Below are 19,066 nucleotides of genomic sequence, written 5' to 3' on the forward strand. Positions count from 1 at the left end.
TGGCTGCAGATGCTAGTGACACGCACATCCTTACAAACCTCATTCTTCTCTCCGTTTGAATAACTCTCTCCCCCTCCTTCACCTCAGCACCTCTCTCTCACAGAACAAACCCTCACTGCTCTCCTAGAGACTTCCTTCCAGGGAGAGGTGGGGATAGAGCAGGTGGTAGAGAAAGGAAATCAGGCCTTGAAGCTCTAATATGACCCCACGGGCTAATTGTATTCACGGCTACAACAGCAAACACAGGGCAGTTTAACTGTTAGCAGTTATTTTTTCATCCGGACTTGGCGCCAGGAAGCTGCAGTTCTAGGCATCCCAAGAAAAATGTGTGTGTGGTGGGGGAGGTGAGCATTATCTAGCTCCCAGAGTTTCCAGAAATTGCATGAACACAGACTCAGGTCAGCGATAAGGCAGAGTGACAGAGAAGCATCCTAGAGGCCTGCCTGGAGGCTGGCCTCTCCCTAGACCTCCTTTTCAAGCTTCTTTGGAAAAGGAGTTCACTGCAATGCCCTCTTCTCCTCTGAGCTTTGTGAGTATTTTTAAGCTTGCATGCCATTTCCTGTTGCTGACTTTCCTTGCGGCAGGCTCAGGCAAACTGGAGCTGGGCTGTGAGTAGACAGACACAGGACATTAGAAGACCTGCGGAACTCAGAAATGGAGGAAGCCTGTAAGGCTGCAGGGCAGGGCTCCACCTTCCACCCAGAGGCCACTGGCCCAGCAGTTTTGGGGGAAGCCAGTGCACAGCAGGCGGTCACCTGACCAGGACTGGCACTAAGAGTCAATGATTTGAGGCATACTCTATCTGGCATGGGATGTGCCTGTGCCTTTGAGGATGAACTTCCAGCAAAAAATTTAATCAGAACTTTCAGGTTTGATGTTCTGTCATCAGGAGTGGCTGAAGAGAGGGTACTTCCTAGGATGACAGCATGTAAATAGCCCCTGTGCGCCTGGCCACTGGAGCGAATGCTGCGAGTGGGCACTACCTGATGGCAGTGCCTGCGGAAAGCAGCTAGGGGAGGGGGCAAGGGGGAGGTCTATAGGTAATCGGCAGGAAGGACTCTTGAAATTTTTTCCTTGCTAGTTAGTCTCTGGGGCATTTCCCTCAAATTTTGTTTTTAATTTAAGGAGGTACTCAGGGAACTTCTCTGTGTTAGGGATTGCCACTTATGTTCTCTTAACCCGAGGAGAAGCGGCCACTTCAAACAGGGCAGGGGAAATGCGACAAGAAGGAAAAGGTTTTGAGAAAGGTCAGCTGGACTGATCAAACGCTTTCAGGCTGCAGAATAGCTAGTGGGGCCCGATCAGAGAGTGGGCCAAGGCAAAGGATCCCCAAGCCGAGGCCTTCCTCCGTGGCTCAGGCCTTCTGCGAGCCGGGGACCCCAGAGTCTCTGAAAACTCTGGCTTCTTCCTACTTAAGGAAGATCACGCAAGTGGAGAACAAGCCATTGAATGAGCACCGGCGGAACTTGACGAGTAAGAATATAAAACCACACAAACAGCACACCCAACGGCCTGTGCGGTAGTCAGGTGACATCGTGGCCCCTTTCACTGCCGTCCACTCTCCATGGGGCCACGGCACGCTCCACGCTCAGAGAAGGCCACACGGCCACCGCCAGAAGCGGAGAAAACCAGGCGCCTTACCGCAATCAGCGCTGAGTTCCTCTGGTCTGCAGGGGCCGAGGCCGGCGGCTGTTCCCGGTCCGTGCCCCCGTCGCCCCCGTGGCCGCCGCTGCCCAGCAGGTGCTCCCGGCGGCGGGGATAGTCCGGCGGGGCGGGGGCCGCCGCCTGGGAGGCGGCGGGCGGGGGCGCGGCGGGCGGGGCGGGCGCCGAGGGGGCCGCCGAGGCCGCAGCCTTGGCGTGCTTGCCGACCCTCCTCGCCCCCTGGCCGTGCTGCACCAGGCTCAGGAGCTGCAGGGTGCTCTCCCTCTCCCGGTCCGAGCTCTCCGCCCGGCCGCGCTCGTAGCGGCCCTCGCAGCTCAGGTGGTGCTGGCGGCAGACGGCGATTCGAGCCCGCAGGCGCTCCACGATGGCGCTGTGCACTCTGGGGGCGACCGGGCCCCCCCCGAGGAGCCCTGGCCCGGCGGCCCCTCCCAGCCCTGCGGGGGCCTGCGGGGGCGCGGTGTCCCCCATCCCGCGGGGCTCGGCTCGCTGCCCCCGGGGTCCGGGGCTGGCGGAGGCGGGGCGGGCGTCAGCTCCTGGCACTGGGAGCTCGGCGCTCAGGGCCGCATGGAGGGAGGTCCTCGGCGGTCGGGGGCGCGGGGCAGGCGCGGGGGAGGGAGTCCGGGAAGGAGGGCTAGGAGGACGGGCAGAGGCCGGCGCCCCGGATCAGCCGGAGACAGACTCTGACCGACTCTGACGGCGCTTGACAGCTCTGGAGAAGTTGGACGGAGTTGGCGGGCTCCCCGCGCCGAGCGCACGGGAGCCACCGGGCGCCCCGTGAGCGCACGACCCGGGGGTCGCGACAGGGTCCCAGGGCTCGCCCGGCCGGAGACAGAGGCGGGCGGCAAAGGGGGCTGAAAGGTGCTGGCAGGGCGCCGCGCTCCCCCTCGCCGCGTTGTGTCGGGAAATTCTTTATGGGTATGTTTCTGCAGAGAAACACATTTCTGCCGTGGCCTATGCAACCCGCAGCCTTCACTTTTCCTCAGGTGAAGAAAAAAAAAGTGCTATTTCAGTAGATTTTTGAAGTCAATATTCAAAATGTACAAAAACCGAGACCTGTCTCTTGGCCTTTAATCTCTACTCCCCTCCCCTCTGCCCCGGTGTTCTCTCCTCTGCGGGGTGCTGCGGGATGTTGGCTGCTGTCTTTTCCCAAAAGCGGAAGACGGCTTTCCAGCCGCTGCCGATGTCAGCCGCCGACTTGGGGACCGCGCTTCCCTCCTCGGCCGGCCCGGCCGCCGGTGAGGTCCTCCTTCCCCGGGGTCTCCGGCCCAGGAAAGCGCTCTGAGGCCAGCAGCCGCCGAGAGCGGTCCTTCAACACGCTTTCTTCTCTCCCGCTGACGCCCTCCAGTCTGAAACGGTACCGAGAGAGATGAACTCTGCCGAGAGCGACTCACGAACGATGGTCCGACTCACAAACTCCCCGCGAGCCGCGCCGAGGCGTCTCCGGCCGCTTTCGCGCGCTCCATGCCCGGCCCGGGGGCCTGGGGGTCCCGGCTCGCTGTGAGCGGCGGGCTCGCCCTCGTGCTGCTGCGCCTTACAGATGGGAAAGAAAGTGGCTGCTATTTCCTTTCTCTCTCCCGTGCGTCGCTAGCCGCTCTGCTGACAGCGGCCCCACTGCCCGGAGTCGCGGCGGCGCACAGGCTCGCATTGTGCTCCGACGGGAGAGGGAGAGGGGCGGGGAGCGCGCCGGCGGGCTGCGGGCGGGAGGGGCGGCGGCTCGGGAGAGCGGAGCGCGGAGGGCCGCCCAGCGGCCGGAGAGGCGAATCCCAGAGCCCGCGGGGCCCCCTCGCGGCGCTCGCGCACCTCAGCCTCGGGCCGCGGAGCGGGGAGTCCGGGGAATCCCCAGCCTCTCCTCGGTCGCGGCGCCCGCTCTAGAGGTTCAAGGAATTCCCGGCCAGGGGTGTGTTTCCCCTCTCAGAACTACAACGCGCCCCCCGAAGCTATCGTCTTCCTCCTCCGGCGCGTCGTGGACGATGCCGCCGAGCGCCCCCCAGGACGCGTCCCCTGGCGCGACGGGGAGGGTGTGGGGCGGCGGGGCGGGCTCCCGAGGGGCGTCTGCCCGCCCGCCGCCGGCCTTTCCCGCGCGTCTCTGGGTAAGTCGACCTGGGTGAACGCAAGCAAACGAGTAGGGATAAAATATTTATGAGGAAATTACCAATGCCAGCTCAAGAAAAAAAAGGTTTTTCTTTGAAAATACTAGTTTGCCTGTGACAATCCAAATCCAAGACCTGAGGTCTCCATAGCTATCTGGCTTACATATATAATGAGGAAAACATCATGTAAACTCCGGGAGTTTAATAACGCAGACCAAATAGATCTCTTACCTGTACAGACTTGTCCCCTCTTCAGATGATCTTACCTTTAAGATCTCAAACTCAAACTGAATTCTGCTTGTCATCATCAATTGTGGAGAATGAATCAAGGTGAGCACAGTATTGGGATGGTCAGGACCATAAAGATGCCGTATCCTGACTTGGAAGTCATTTAGGTTTGAGGTCTCAAGCAACGGGGCTTTATTAATTTAAACCACCTCTGGCATCTATCTCAACTGAGCTCAGGATAGAAATGAATGAGTAAAATCAATGCAAACATTTAAACATTTAAAAAATATTTACAAGTATTTATCATTAGTGCCCAATAGGCTGGCCTACTATAGTCCATTTTGTTTTTATAAATCCAGGAATGTTAGTTTGGACTTGGGGAAAGGTATACCCTGACAGAATGTAACTTTTTTACTCTTTATTGGAATATACTTCTTTCTGTCCCTTCCAAGATTAAGTTCCTCACCACTTCTGCAGAGAAAGGTGGAAATATATTTTTGTTATCAATGCAAATTTGAATGGAGAACTCTTTCGTGAGGTGTCATTAAAAAATGGGAGTTTTATATTTTAGTTTTTAAATGCATCCATTAGACCTTGTTTTCTTTCTGGTACTACAGGTACTTATATTCAGCAGTCATATCTTAAAAGAGAAAAAAAATGTAACATTTAAATGTACTACTTTTTCTCTATAGTCCTGAAATAGCATGGGCTTTAATCAGAAGCCTATTCCCAAATGATATAAACTGACTTCTATGCTAGATAGGACTCACCTTACAAACTAGTCAAACAGGAATTCAGTGTAATTACATACTATATTCAGTGGTGTAGGATACTTACTAAGAGTGTATTTTGCACACATTTACCTTCAACAACTATTTAATTTGAAGCTGACATCATTATCATACACATCCTCATTCCCACTCACATCAGTTACTGCTTATTTACAATCAGTTTCAGGCACAGCACTTCAAACATATCTCCCTTAATCCACAAACAATCCTGAGTTACAGGTATTATTAATCCCATATATAAATCAGGAAACTGAGGCTCATTGAAACTACTTGTTCCAGTTCATGTAACTGGGAAGTAACAGACCAGAATTCAAACTCAAGACTGATTTCAAACCTATGCTTTCTTAACCATGGGGCTTACTGCCTCAATAACAAGTGTGAAAAACAGATATACGGAAGCCAGGCTATTCCCCAAACAGCTCAAGGGCTGCAATTACAACTTAACGTGCTGGAGTCTAAGCAAGTCCTATAATACTTCCAAGAAATTAGTATTAATAGAACTACTCATCTGAATACGAGAGCAGACAAGTGAGAAAAATATGCTCAATTACATCCAACTGCCAGTAAAATTAACATTTTTCCCCTTATGTAACTGTTTCCTCTTTTATAACCCTAAAGCTTCAGTATAGCCCTATGCATTCTTTCAAGCATTTACTTGTCCATTTCTGTCTTATTTCTATCCCTAGCTACCTAATACTGAAGCACCTAACATTATAGTAATAAATGCCCACATCTAAAAAGTACATAGATGTGTGAGATTATTAAGTTTACAATTTGCTTTTAGTGTTAAATCAATGATATTAATGATGATGGTGCTAAAATACTGCAGTATGTCATAATGCTTGTAAAGGTTAATTCTATTTTTTTCAACAGTTCTTTTTTCTTATGGACTAGTTGCCTTTGGATCCCTGATCCATGCTAATTCTTATTTCTGAACAGCCTCTTTGCCATTCTTTTAATGTTATCATGTACCTATAAAGCCTCTTTATCATGTACCTATGAATGCCTGGTTGTAGTATCTTCAGATTAGCAAAACAACATATTACATTTCCTGTAATGTTCAGCAGAACAGTCAAAATGCTGTTCTAACAGGAAAAATCCTTCAAACCAACAAAATGACTGACCTAGGAACTGGGTCAGCTGCCATCATAAGTCCCTGGAATCATTAGTGCCTTAATTCTTACAAATTAAATGCATGCTATTAAAGACAAAGATAAGTCCATTTTAAAAACTCCGCATTTGGAAGGAACTCCCCTTCTCCAGCAGGCTTAAGTTTATCTGTAGTGTCAGTTACGAGAAGCGATGCTTCCAGGGTCATCATAGATACTGTGAAGATTGTCCTCTCTCATTTTCCTTGGCCTTCCTTTTTACAAGTCATTTGTGATCCTTTACCCTTCTAACCTGACTATCACTTTTCCTCTAGTTCTGCCTTGCTTCTTTTTGGACACTATCACTTCATCTTCAATTTTCAAGTATGGCTTCATTCACTTGGGGATTATTTCCATGTGACAGAGAAACAATAATAATAATAAAGATATGTGACTGAAATTTCTATTTCACACTCTTGAAAAAGGTATGCATTCCTCACGTGAGAGTAAGTAAAATGGTTTTATAGTGAACCATTGACACTATCCCACATCTATCTATCCTATAACAATCAGCACTGATATTCTCACCACTTTTTAAGCTTTTTCTACCCATTTTGCTTAAAATACGGATAACTGCAGAAAATATTAAGTAATCTATATGTAAGAACTTAATAAAATGTATCTTTTTTATGTATGTACATAAACTGAAGTCCATACCATGAACCACTTAATAGATGAAGCAGTAGGTTCAACCAACATTTGGAGTAAGAAACAAATATCTAAAATTCCACAGTAAAATAGATCCTACTAGAATACTACTACTAAGAATTAAAGATATAGGATAGACAGTGTCAATGGTTCACTATAAAACCATTTTACTTCATTTTGAGAAAATTTAGATGTACAAAGCAATGCAGATGCTATAATATGGTTTAAAACTGTTTTTGGCAGAATTTATCTCTCTTTTGATCCTAACATAAATACTTATATGTGAAAAGTTATGGATAAAAAAGAAAATACATCTTAATTATTAACATGAAGACAAAATTCAATAGAAAAAAGAAAGATAATTATGCAGCATAAAGGTACATATCATGAAGTCATTCTTGAATATGAAGGTTGAAAAGACTCTGGAGGCCTGAAATTTATTTCTAAGGGAAACTGGAAAAGGAAAAAGAACATTTCTCTACATCTAATGGATAAACTGTAGTCTGTTTCTGAGGCAAGGGGATTGAACTCGGTGAAACAGAGGTTTCTTCCATGACCCACTGATTCAGATTATTGATTTTAGTAAAAAATATACTAGTGAAGATTAGTTAATAATGCAAAAGGATAATAAACAGATCTGGGCAGGGATTCAGTAATAAGTACACATAAATGTTAGTTTAAATATATATTTAAAATACAGTATTTTTCTACTTAACTGACAGGACATGAATAGCTTATTCACTTGATAGTCATCTGTTATAAAGGCACTGTTATATAACTTCACATTTTCTTAAAAATTATTAAGCTTATGTTTTCTATGCACAGTAGATAAAAGCTTTATTAGACAGGAGAGTGCATTTCATGGACATTAAGATGAACATATGTTTTAAACAAGATATTTTGCCATGAAGATATACATAAAAATATATAAATGTCACATGATACAGAGAAACAAGACTCATGATCTTCACATTTACAAGAATTTATAAAATCTTCTCTGAAGGAAATGTGTTACTATTCAGTCAAACTTCTCATCTTGAAAGTAATCCGCAAAATTGAGATATTCTTGAAGTTGACCATATTTCTGTGTATACAATAAAAAAACTAGTTATTTTACTTAAATCAATGAAGATAAGCTAGGCCTTTTCAATTTACAACAAACAGGAACAAGTTCATTTCATAGTAATTGCAAAATGAAAACCTTTTTATTTACAAATAGGGACTCAATTTCAAGTAAACATTTCTAACTCATATAAAGCATTTGAAAGAGATCAAACCAAACATTAATTTCATAACTTTCTTATATATTATAATTTTTCTATTATCATATTTATAGAAGTATCACTTCTTCAATAAGTTATTCAACAAAAATTTGTTGAACACATAACATATATCAAATACTCTGTTAATGGTTGTCTACATACAAAACAATTGCTTTCCCTGCCCCTAAGGAGAACAGAGTTCAACAGTGATACACAAATGGCAACCAATAACAAGCACTATGCAGACACTGTTATGAGGGTTTGGAAGAGATGTCATGATTAGTCAAGGTGACCAGGAAAATACAGCATTTAAACTGTCCTGGGAAAAGAGATTTGGTAGGCCAAGATTTGGGGGAGGGAATTTTCTGTAGAAGACAACAGTCTATAAAACAGGGACAAGACAAGAAAGTGTGGGATTTGACTATGATCTGAGGTTGTTTTTAGGAGAACAGAGAAAGATAAGACTGACCCAGAGAGTCTGAAATCAGAGAATAAAAAGTATGAAATGCTCAGTTATGGAGTTTAGCAATAATGTGATAGGCAATGGAAAGCTCCTAAAGGTGTCAGTAGGAGATTGACATAATCTGAGGTATATTTTAAGAAAAATGGAAAAATATTCATTCTAGAATAGTTTCAAGTCTATTGTAATAATATTAGATGATGAGGGCCCAAACTTGAGTGATGGTAATGAGGATGGAAAGTAGAGACCTGGGTCGGACGAGATGAGAGGAGTCAGGAAGATTTGGAGATTTCAAGGTTGGTAAGAGTGTGAAGTGCTTACCTCAGCTGAGATTAACTGACCTAATAGTTTCTAACTCTACTTGGGAACTCTGGTTCTACTCCCAGTGGGGTGAGAGAGGATCCTGATGACTAACTTTTGTGGTGATGGGGACCTAAGCAAGGGTATTTGAGGAATGCATTTTCCTTCTAGATAGGGCCATGGAACCCCAACCCCTTCCCAAAGATCTCTGTCTAGATCATCACCTCTGGAAAGAACAAAGGAAAGAACAGGAGGGGAAATAACCTTTGGACTACTTAGGGATTCTCTTGACCTAGTACTCAGGTTCTATTAGATATAAGTAGTTGAGGATTAGAAATCTATACTATAGAAGTTTGACTTTTTTTATGCCTTTTATATTATCTTTCTTTACATTCTTTTTTCTTTAAATTTTTTAAAGGAAAATTACAGTCTATCTCAGCTGTACTAAGAAAAGGAAGGAAAACCTTTTCTTGCTTTTATTACTAGTGATAGTTAACATTAATTGATCATTTACTAACTGCTAGTTCCTATACTAAATGCTTAAAATGTGTGACTAATTAACCTCCACAATCAAAACCCTAATTATTATTATTTAGTTCCTATTTTACTGAACACTTAGGCTTAGCAAAATAAAATAACTTGCCCCCAAATTATACTGCTAGAAAATACTTAAATCCACACTTGCAGCCATTGTAGTGTGCTCTGACATTTAAAGGGCAGAGGCAGGGTGCAGTTTTCATGAGAAACAAGAAAAACCTCTAAGGGGAAAATGACACTCAGAAAGAAGACAGTAAATATTATCTGGCCATCTCTCCACCTAAATATTCTGCTTCCAAACTTATTATGGGTCTTATTATGTCAACCCCTTAGAGTGCTAGATGGACTTATTGATGAAAACAGCTAGAACTGTGGGAACAGATTATGAGAAAGAGGTCAGAACGTAAAAGGAGTTTGGAGTCTTCTACACAGAAGGAGTGTTGGGCCTAAAGAAAGGAATGGGTCTGCCAATGGAGAAAACTTAGAGAGGCTTAGAACAAAACCTAGTGCAATATGCACTTTAAGTAGTGGTCCTCAATCTTTTATTTACTTAAGAATCACCTAAATTTTTAAAATATTGGGTGTTTAACATGCCCAAGGATTATCATTCAATAGACAAAAGACAACACATTTTTCAGACTTCTAGGTGATTTTGGCATAGGTAGTTTAGGGCTATGTTTTGAGATAAATCAGTTTAAGGAGTGGAAGAAAAGGAAAAGGAAAAAATAAAAAGGGAAAAAGAAAAGGGACAAAGTGAGAAGAGATTCAGAAAGGGGTGGGATATTCAAGAATTTAAAAGTCTTATTTATATAACAGTCTTTATGGGATAGATTTAAAATTTACTTAAAATATTACTATAAAACAAACTTGATACTTTTATTAACATACTTTCTTCACTTCCTGGTGTTCATGTATTCACCACCTCATCCCAATAATCCTATTTTCAGCTTCCCATCATAATCACTTCATCATCATACGCACACTTTCTTCTTAATGAAAAAACATTTGTTAGTATTTGCCAGTGGCATATGATTGTATGGTCTTCACCTCTGATTTAGAATGAGACATATATTGCTATTATTTATTATATATTTTGGTTTTATTATAATTTATCATTCATTCTTTTCTTACACTCAAATTTGTTCCTACCCCTTTAATTCAACTGTTAGGAAGAATAAGAAGAATGAAGTCAGTCTAGTTGGCAGGTCTTTGGGAATGAAAGATTGAGATATCCAGAGAAAATGGAAGAAAAATACTTGGAGGAAGAAAGGCAGGTCAGGGAAAAAGCAAGCTGTGAAACAAAGCTGGGAAAGAAAATATAGGAACAAATATTTTGTTAGGTAAAAAGGGTTGACATAATAATTGGGAAGTAAGAGGAGAAAGAGCTATGGATATGGCCATTCATGTAGCACTAAGCCTGGCATTGTCACGGGCTGGAGTAACCGTGGTCACGAGACTGCTGCCAAAGGAGGGGGGCATGCATCACAAAAACACATGCAATGTCTCACTCAGAGATGCACGCACGCTGAAGAGCAGGCAAAGTGATGTTGAGAAATGGCAGAACACTTGATAAAATCTGAAATTTAATCACAGCACAAAAGGCTGCCTAGGGGATTTCTTTAATTTCTAGGAAATCTTTTTAAGAAAATCTATACACAAATTATTTTTAAAGTAAGCGGGATCTCAAAAAGAAAATGAGGCTCTTTGGTGTTTTATGTGAAAAAATGTGCATATTGTTCTAAACATGCACTGTCTTGAAATACCTTCACTGCCCAATGATGTTATTCTTAAAGTTCGATATGACACTTGGCTTTTCCTAAGAATATTTTTTCTTATTCTAGTCCCTTCTGTAGTCACAAACTTTGTTAAGCTTCCTCTAATGTTTGGAAATGCTTTCAGTTTTTTCTGCAAGAAGTTTAATGTGTGTATATACACAGACACACACACACACACACACACACATATATAAAGCACATACACAATAATTTTTTTCTACACCTAGTACACAATTCTTTAAAAACGTGGTATCCCAATAGGTCTTTCAACTCCACTAGGAGGTTGGCAATACTTAAATGCACTAATAAAAGTGCTTAAGAATCAAATGTACTCTAGGAAAATGAAGATGGAACTTACTGGATAAGTGATGGCTCCTCCCTGAGGCAGACAGAATAGCACAGAGAACAGGGAGCAAAGTGTTGAGTGAGATGTTAGCAGCAAAGCAAAAGATAAAAAGCTGAAGAGAGGAAAATGAGAGAGAAAGACAACTTACGGTTCAATATGTGGGGGACAAACAAAGAGATTACTGGGTGGTGGTTTGTGGTAGGGGGGTAAATTGCCAAAAGAGAGACCAATCTTGGTGTGTCGCTCTCCAAACAGGGAGACCCCTGCGGAATATGACATGTTCTAACAAGTTCCTGTTTTGTTCTCTTTTTCTTTCCCTTTGCTCATAAGTTAATTTTCTAAGCTGTCTCATTTTCTTCTTTTACAAATTCACCTAAGATATAAATAATCCAGGAAATGGATCTCAAGTCAGGCTTTTTAAAAAAATTAAATATACTGTTGATCTGAGTTGCCTGAAAATCTACTAAATGTTCTCTCTTACACATTCACGCAATTAGAACTGTTTTAGAAGACTTCAATCATATCAGCATTCCTTCCATGTACCATAGACAATTCTAAAGCTCTGTGAGCAGACCAGAGCTTATGAGCTGCCAGCAGATCTTCAGGAATCCAGTGCACTCTTCAAAACCCCACTTTATCCCTGATATCAAATTTAGTGGTCAACAGGATATGGGGGAACCAAAATCAGTGCTGTGGCCTGAAACCTTTGCATTCCCCTTGATCTTCAGTTACAGTGCTCACTGCTCAGTCCCATGTCCTCAAGAAGAGGATGTGGGTGGTATTAGAACTGACAGCCGAGATCCTTTCCTCAGATTGGCACCAGGTGCTTCTTCACTCTCAGGTCACAAGAACTGTTCTAAAGAACAGGAAGCAGATAAGCAGAGGTGAGTCCTGTACTTTGTCGAAGAAAATAAGGGGACTTAATATATATGTAAGGAATACCACATATATAAAAGTGAAAGGACAGAGGTCCTTAATTAAGGGATTACTGCTGATTAAAATTTATCTGATGAGCTGAATGAATGCTTAGAGCATCAGTGTACCTATTCAGGGTAGGACAATGATAAGCATGAAAGGAATGGGTGGAAGAAGAGAAAATACCAAGACAGAGAGAGAAGGAGAGATTCTCTTTTAAATTTCTTCATCTTCTAATCATTTGTATCCTTCAGCCAGTAATAGTCTCCAGAATCTACTGAATGCAATGGTTCTATATTCACCTTACCTCCTTAATCCAGCCACTTTCTTTTGACTGACTGAAAATTCTTTCCACTGTTTCTTTAACCTGTTCATTCTCAACTTCTTCTGTCTTTGCAATGGAACAACATTCTTGGTATAGCTTGAATTTAAAATGTTTCAGTTTATGATAAATTCTGGTACGATTAGCACAAATTCTGCCAACAGTAAACACCTAAATCAAGAAATAAGCATTATTATGTGACAGCAGTATGAAGTGAATATAGTAATTAATACACAGCTTTTTTGGTTTATTTTCTTTAATAGTAGAATCTAATCAATGCATTAATAATTTTTAAAATGTTTATACAATGATTCCTTTACCTTCTCTTATTTGTTCAACCCAGTTAACAAAAACTAAGCACCTGCTATGTTTCAAGTCTTGGGCTAAGCACTGGAGATACATAAGTGAAAGATGTACTAACTGTATTAGGGAAGCTTATAGTTTTGGGAGAAAAGACAAATCATTAGGAAACAATGTGTCAAGTGCTATGAATGAGATGCTATCAAGGTACAGAGGACAGAAGAGCAGGTACATCTGAAAGCAAGAAAAGCATGCAAGCTATTGTATACATAGTTACTGAATTAAAAGTGCCTATATACAGTATATACAGAGAAGACAAGTAATGATTCTACAGCATCTTACTACACTGATGGACAGTAACTGTAATGGGGTATGTGGGGGGGACTTGATAATAGGGGGAGTCTAATAACCATAATGTTGTTCAAGTAATTGTACATTAACGATACCAAAATAAAGTAAAATTTTTAAAAATTTGGGATCAGGGTATCAAGGCATAAAATTATAAACTGACTTTCGATTAAATGAAAAATTTCTAACTAAAAAAAAAGTGCCTATATAATGATTATTTTCTAGCTTATAAGCTACATATAAAATTGAAACAAACTCTTATACCAATACTGAATATTGGCAGTTTTTTACTCAACACTTTTTTCCAAAAAATTTTGTAAAGTAAAAAATAACTTTGTGTTTAGTCTTATTTGCTTCCTTAATTAATTAATCTGATGAGATTATAACAGTAATATTTTATTATTAGCAAAATATAAGAATTTTATTTCTGTGTTTATATGGACTTCTAGGATTCTGATTAAGAATACTCTTCTTGTGAAATCAACTGACAAGAACATTTGTCAGAATGTTCTGAGTGTACAGTTTGTTATACACACCTACAGCTAAAATAGGAAAACTGTCACTGCACTGACTAAATTGAATTTAAATTCTACCTACATTATTTCATTCATTGTAGTAAATGCATCATTGATCAGAAACATGATCATTATTATTCTCAGGGAGTAACCTGAGAAAATAGACAAGCTTCTTGTTAACTTATGTATTTGTCTCTGCACCTAAATTCACATATGGATTTTACACTCTTGAGTTTAGGACAAGTGGTATAGTTATAATATTGATCTGCTAACTTGTATTATGACAAAGAATTGTACTATTTTCTGAAGCTACACTGCAAGGTATCACACAGGTGGTAAGTTCAATAAATAACCCAAGAGTATATTGGCAAAAATAAATAAAATGAATGGTATATTGGCCAAAATGAATAAAAGTTAAATATAATGATTGGCACTAGGTTTGATATGTCATATTATGAAGATGACATTTGGGACATCTTACAGGCTTAAAATCCCCCCTGAAGAAAAGCAAAATCAGATTTCTGTTCACATTCTGGGAAAATCTGTGTTTTTCAGATCATTAGAAACAATCAGGTATTACTGTATGTTGCTTGCTTACTTTCCAGTTTAATATTATCATCAAAGCAGTCATATCAATCGTAACAATTCACTTGCCCATACCTCCCCTTTGGGTAAAATGACACGACAACAGGCCACTAAAGCTACCCTGTTTCTCTATTTCTGCCATCAAAGTAGATTGTGTAGCTGCTGGTGGGAATGTAAGCTAGTTCAACCATTGTGGAAAGCAATATGAAGAGTCCTCAAAAAACTAAAAATAGAAATACCATTTGACCCTGGAATCCCACTCCTTGGAATACACCCAAAGAATACAACTTCTCAGATTCAAAAAGACATATGCACCCCTATATTCATCGCAGCACTTTATTTTTTTATTTTTTTATTTTGGTATCATTAATCTACAATTACATGAAGGACATTATGTTTACTAGGCTCCCCCCTTCACCAAGTCCCTCCCACATCCCTGTTCACAGTCACTGTCCATCATCATAGTAAGATGCTGTAAAATCACTACTTGTTACCCATTGCAGCACTTTTTACAATAGCCAAGATATGGAAGCAACCTAAGTGTCCATCAGTAGATGAATGGATAAGGAAGATGTGGTACATATATACAATGGAATACTATTCAGCCATAAGAAAGAAACAAATCCTACCATTTACAACAACATGCATGGAGCTGAAGGACATTATGCTCAGTGAAATAAGCCAGGTGGAGAAAGACAAATGCCAAATGATTTCCCTCATTTGTAGAGTACAACAATGAAGCAAAACTGAAGGAACAAAATGGCAGCAAACTCAGACTCCAAGAATGAACTAGTGGTTACCAAAGGGGAGGGGCGTGGAAGGGCAGGTGGGGAGGGAGGGAAAAGGGGACTGAGGGGTATTATATTTAGTACACATGGTGTGAGGGATCATGGGGAGAACAGTGTGTCACAGAGAAGGGACATAATGGATCTCTGGCAACTTGCTGCACTGATGGATAGCGACTGCATTGGGGTATGGGTGGGGACTTGATAATATGGGTAAATGTAGTAACCACATTGTTTTTTCATGTGAAACCTTCATAAGAGTGTACATCAATCATACCTTAATAAAAAATTTTTTTTAAAAAGTAAATTGTGTAGAAGTATTCTATGGCTGTTCTGGATAAAGCACAGTAGAACAAAGTGATGTATAAGGCCTTCACTTATATACAGAGAAGCCAGCTCCTTATGGAATTAAAGTATGAAGAAGAAAAAAGACAGATCCTCTAGGAAACAGAAGGATGGGGAGAAGTTTGTGTTCAGTTACTAGGTCTCTAGAAACATTTAGTGCAATAAACTGAGCCATTGAATTCTATTTCTTCTTGGCCTGTGTTTTGCATGGACAATACATTGTCACTTGCCTCAAAATTACTGCCTCCAACTGCCTTTCACATTTCACATCTTTCTTTGACATGATTTCCTTCTTATCTATGCTCTCAGACTTCACCACGATCTGGTGGTCCAAGACCTCTCACCTCAATACCCTAGCCAAGACTGCTATAAGTAAAATTACTCTCTCTCACTAGTTCCACTTTCCATCAAAGGATCCTTTCTTTCAAAGAAACTAATCTCAGTTAAGTGAGGAGAAAAGTTTTAGAAGTTTTATCATTAAACAAATCCACTAAGTACATTCTTTTAAAGTATTATTTGCACCTTAAAAGAGAACCCTAGTTAACCTCAAGGAGTCTCAATTTTATGTAACTACAAGCAGCAACACAAAATGGTGAATTAGTTTTCTAAATAAGCTGAGGGTGGGGGTGGAGGTAGGCCAGTCTCTTTAATGCCTTGAATTGAAAACAGGGGTTTCTCTTCTCCTTTCCTTTTCTTTTTTCTGTCCCTTCTCCCTACCTTTCTATACATTCATTGACACTGTAGTTCAGGAGGACATAAAATAGATTTTAACAAGTAATTCTTCCCTTTAATGAAAAAAATACTGAAAAATTAATTATTAAAGAATTTCAATCATACTATCTTAATATATACAGTAAGTTTAATGTTTGCATACAGCTATACATACAAACATGCACACATTGTTAGACAATGTAAGGACAGTATATGCACAGCTTATTTCACTTTCACCTAGCATTAGTTCATAACATGTATAAATATTACTTTAGTAGTTTTATTATATTCTATCATAAAATGATGGTATTCGTGGCTTTTTAAATCACTACTTAATATTTTATTTGGATTATTTCCAAATTTTTTGAGTTACAGTGCTTCAATGAACTTCATGATTTTGTTATTTTATTGAATTATTTTGCCTAGGACACCTTTACAGGCACTGAATATGTATAGCTCTGTACGTGTAGCTACTAGCTATCTAGTATTCTAAAAAGATGTATTATATCCTTTCTTCCTCTAGGAATCCACGAAACTGCTCGTTTCAATGCAACCTCGACAGAACTGCATTTTATCATTTGCTTTAAAAATACTTTGCTATTTTAAGAGCTATCAAATAGCATCTTAAGGTAGTTTTAATTATATGCATTTAAAAAGGGAATAATTATTTTCCAATATATTTTACTTTTATATTTTTTCCATTATGTGACTGGTGTATTAATGTTCTTTGCTTTTATTTCATGAGCTCTCTTTTATTTTCTAGGTATTTGAATTTACTACTTTATGTAGAATATATATTCCTTCACAGGAATGTTGGAACTGCAGAAATGATCTTCTGGCTCCCCTCTCCAGGCTTAGCTGTAGACAGCAAAGACGGTGAATATACAGCAATATTTTTTATCTATATAATAGAACATCATCCTTAAAGTATTAAATAACTTTTATTAGGATTCTAGATATCTTAACTCATAAAAAGTTCATAGATCAGTTTTTAAGTAGTGGGGAAAGTTGCATATGACTCTTTTGAGAAAAGAAATGTGTTTTTATAGGAACTTGCCAAGTAAAACATTAAAGACTAATTCTGAATTCATGATCCCTAGGTAAACTTTCTAGTTGACTCTTGCAACGGAGAATATTCAGAGGGATCTGATCAATTATTACCTAATAGTACTAAGGAATCGTACTTCCCAATCTAGTAGAATTCAAATGAACAGTTTATTTCAAATAGTAGTATATTTCTACCTTAATACTTAACTGGTAGTAGTTAGAGATAACTTTGAGTTTCTAACTATCACCCCCACCCCCCAAACACACACAAACCCTTCACAAATATCCAGAGGAAACTCTCAATATTAACATTTTTGCATTTATAAATGAAACTTTTATAATGATTACAAAAACATAGTAGTAGTCTACATCTACACTTTTTCTCCATATTGTACTGCTCTGTTCTTGTTTACCAAATACTTTCTTCAAATATTTCAAATATTTTCTTCAGTTTGTCTATTCATTCAAAATTAACAACACCTTAAGTATGTGGTGAGTGTTCTAGAATCTGGCACACTTCTGCTATAGTCTAGGTTGAAACAGTTTTCTTTCAATTCTCATATTAGGGTGAATAAATGGACTCCTTTGGTCTAAAATGGGACTTCTGATTCCCCTGCCCCTTTTTATCCTGATACCTCTGCCCTCCCACTAGTCTGGGTAATATAACTTAAAGAATATGCACTGATTTTAGTATTTGACTGAATTAGGAGTGAATCTGCTATATAAGACATATAGTTCACATTCAAAAAAACTTAGGGTTATTTGTTCAAGCTTATGGATTGAAAATTTCTAAATACTGAAAACTAAAATAAGAGGGAAAAAAATACCTGTTTATCATGTGACATGAAATCATCTGTTTCCATGGTCCTGGTATTATACAACTTTCCTGATAAATGCACTGAATATCTACAGTGGCGGTACATTCCACAAGCCTGACAAGAACAGTTTTCAGGATTCTTCAAATGGATATTTACATTAGAATAATTTCCTACCCGCTCCTGAAAAGAATTAAAAAATGTAATGAAGCTTTAAAGGACTAGAAAAACAACAACACAATAAAATATGAAAATAACCTAACCAAATTAAAACCATAATTAGGAATCATAATAATAGGATGAGCTGTAAGGGCAAACACACTGGTATTTCTTACTTTAATACTGAGCACACAGTAGGTGTAGGACATGATATTTTTTAAATAAAATGATTAATTTATAATTTAGGCTATTAAATGAAAAGAAACCATACTAGGAAAAAAAATTAGTTTCATATCCTTCCAACCTATGAGTTACTAATAAGCACTACTCTTCACAGATTTTAATTTACTTCTTTTCCCTCCTTTCATATTTAGTGTTAATGAGGTATTAGTTAAAAATGGGAAAGAATGTGCAGCAGAAATTCAGGATATTATAAAAAGATGAATTCATTTAGGTTAGTCAAAACCGAGAAAAACAACAACACATTCAGTGTCCGTTGTGTAAATTATATCATATTTTCCACAAAATAGTCCAGAAATAATTTAATCCTCCTGTAGTTACTTACTAAAGTACTATGCAAATAAATAAGTTGGGACTTGGATTGCTAGGTGGCCAGTATTGATATGGAGAGTCTATTAGCTGAGTTAGCAATGAGTAGTTAGACAGCAAAGATGGTGAATATACAGCAATATTTTTTATCTATGTAATAGAACATGATCCTTAAAGTATTAAATAACTTTACAAACTGATAAAATATTTGGCATTCATAAATAAGCTTCATAAAGCTCTGAAACGTACATTTGAGTATTTTTGCTTATGCTCTACTATTCTAATTAGTAGTGTAGATTAGGTTTTGCTACAAATATTTGAACAGCACACAATGAGCATTATTAGTAGGGTTACAAATCCTCATTCCCATTCTCTATCAGTCTGACAGTAACAAAGTACCCAATATACTGATAGTCTCCTTTT

The 19,066-nt window shown here is 39.8% G+C and overlaps 2 protein-coding genes across 8 annotated transcripts in view; both read right to left on the bottom strand.

Moving 5' to 3' along the window:
* Positions 1 to 3,145, bottom strand: part of MAML2 (mastermind like transcriptional coactivator 2) — a 344,724-nt gene extending 341,579 nt beyond the window's left edge. For both annotated transcript variants that reach the window (XM_057490737.1, XM_036902819.2), the window contains exon 1: positions 1,642 to 3,145. In XM_057490737.1, the coding sequence (XP_057346720.1) occupies positions 1,642 to 2,130 (489 nt within the window). In that variant the 5' untranslated portion in view covers positions 2,131 to 3,145. The remainder of the gene's footprint in view (positions 1 to 1,641) is intronic.
* Positions 3,146 to 7,387: 4,242 nt separating this feature from the next.
* Positions 7,388 to 19,066, bottom strand: part of CCDC82 (coiled-coil domain containing 82) — a 30,598-nt gene continuing 18,919 nt past the window's right edge. For 2 of the 6 annotated variants that reach the window (XM_057490739.1, XM_057490740.1), the window contains exons 8-10: positions 17,948 to 18,118; positions 12,470 to 12,655; positions 10,614 to 11,359 (exon numbers count right to left, since the gene is read on the bottom strand). In XM_057490739.1, the coding sequence (XP_057346722.1) occupies positions 11,204 to 11,359; positions 12,470 to 12,655; positions 17,948 to 18,118 (513 nt within the window). In that variant the 3' untranslated portion in view covers positions 10,614 to 11,203. Of the gene's footprint in view, positions 7,652 to 10,604; positions 11,360 to 12,469; positions 12,656 to 17,947; positions 18,119 to 19,066 lie in introns of those variants that run through there. The other 4 variants (XM_036902824.2, XM_057490742.1, XM_057490741.1 and 1 more) reach the window with 4 other exon arrangements.

The sequence above is a fragment of the Manis pentadactyla genome, chromosome 13 (assembly GCF_030020395.1).
Source record: "Manis pentadactyla isolate mManPen7 chromosome 13, mManPen7.hap1, whole genome shotgun sequence".
NCBI classification, from domain to species: domain Eukaryota; kingdom Metazoa; phylum Chordata; class Mammalia; order Pholidota; family Manidae; genus Manis; species Manis pentadactyla.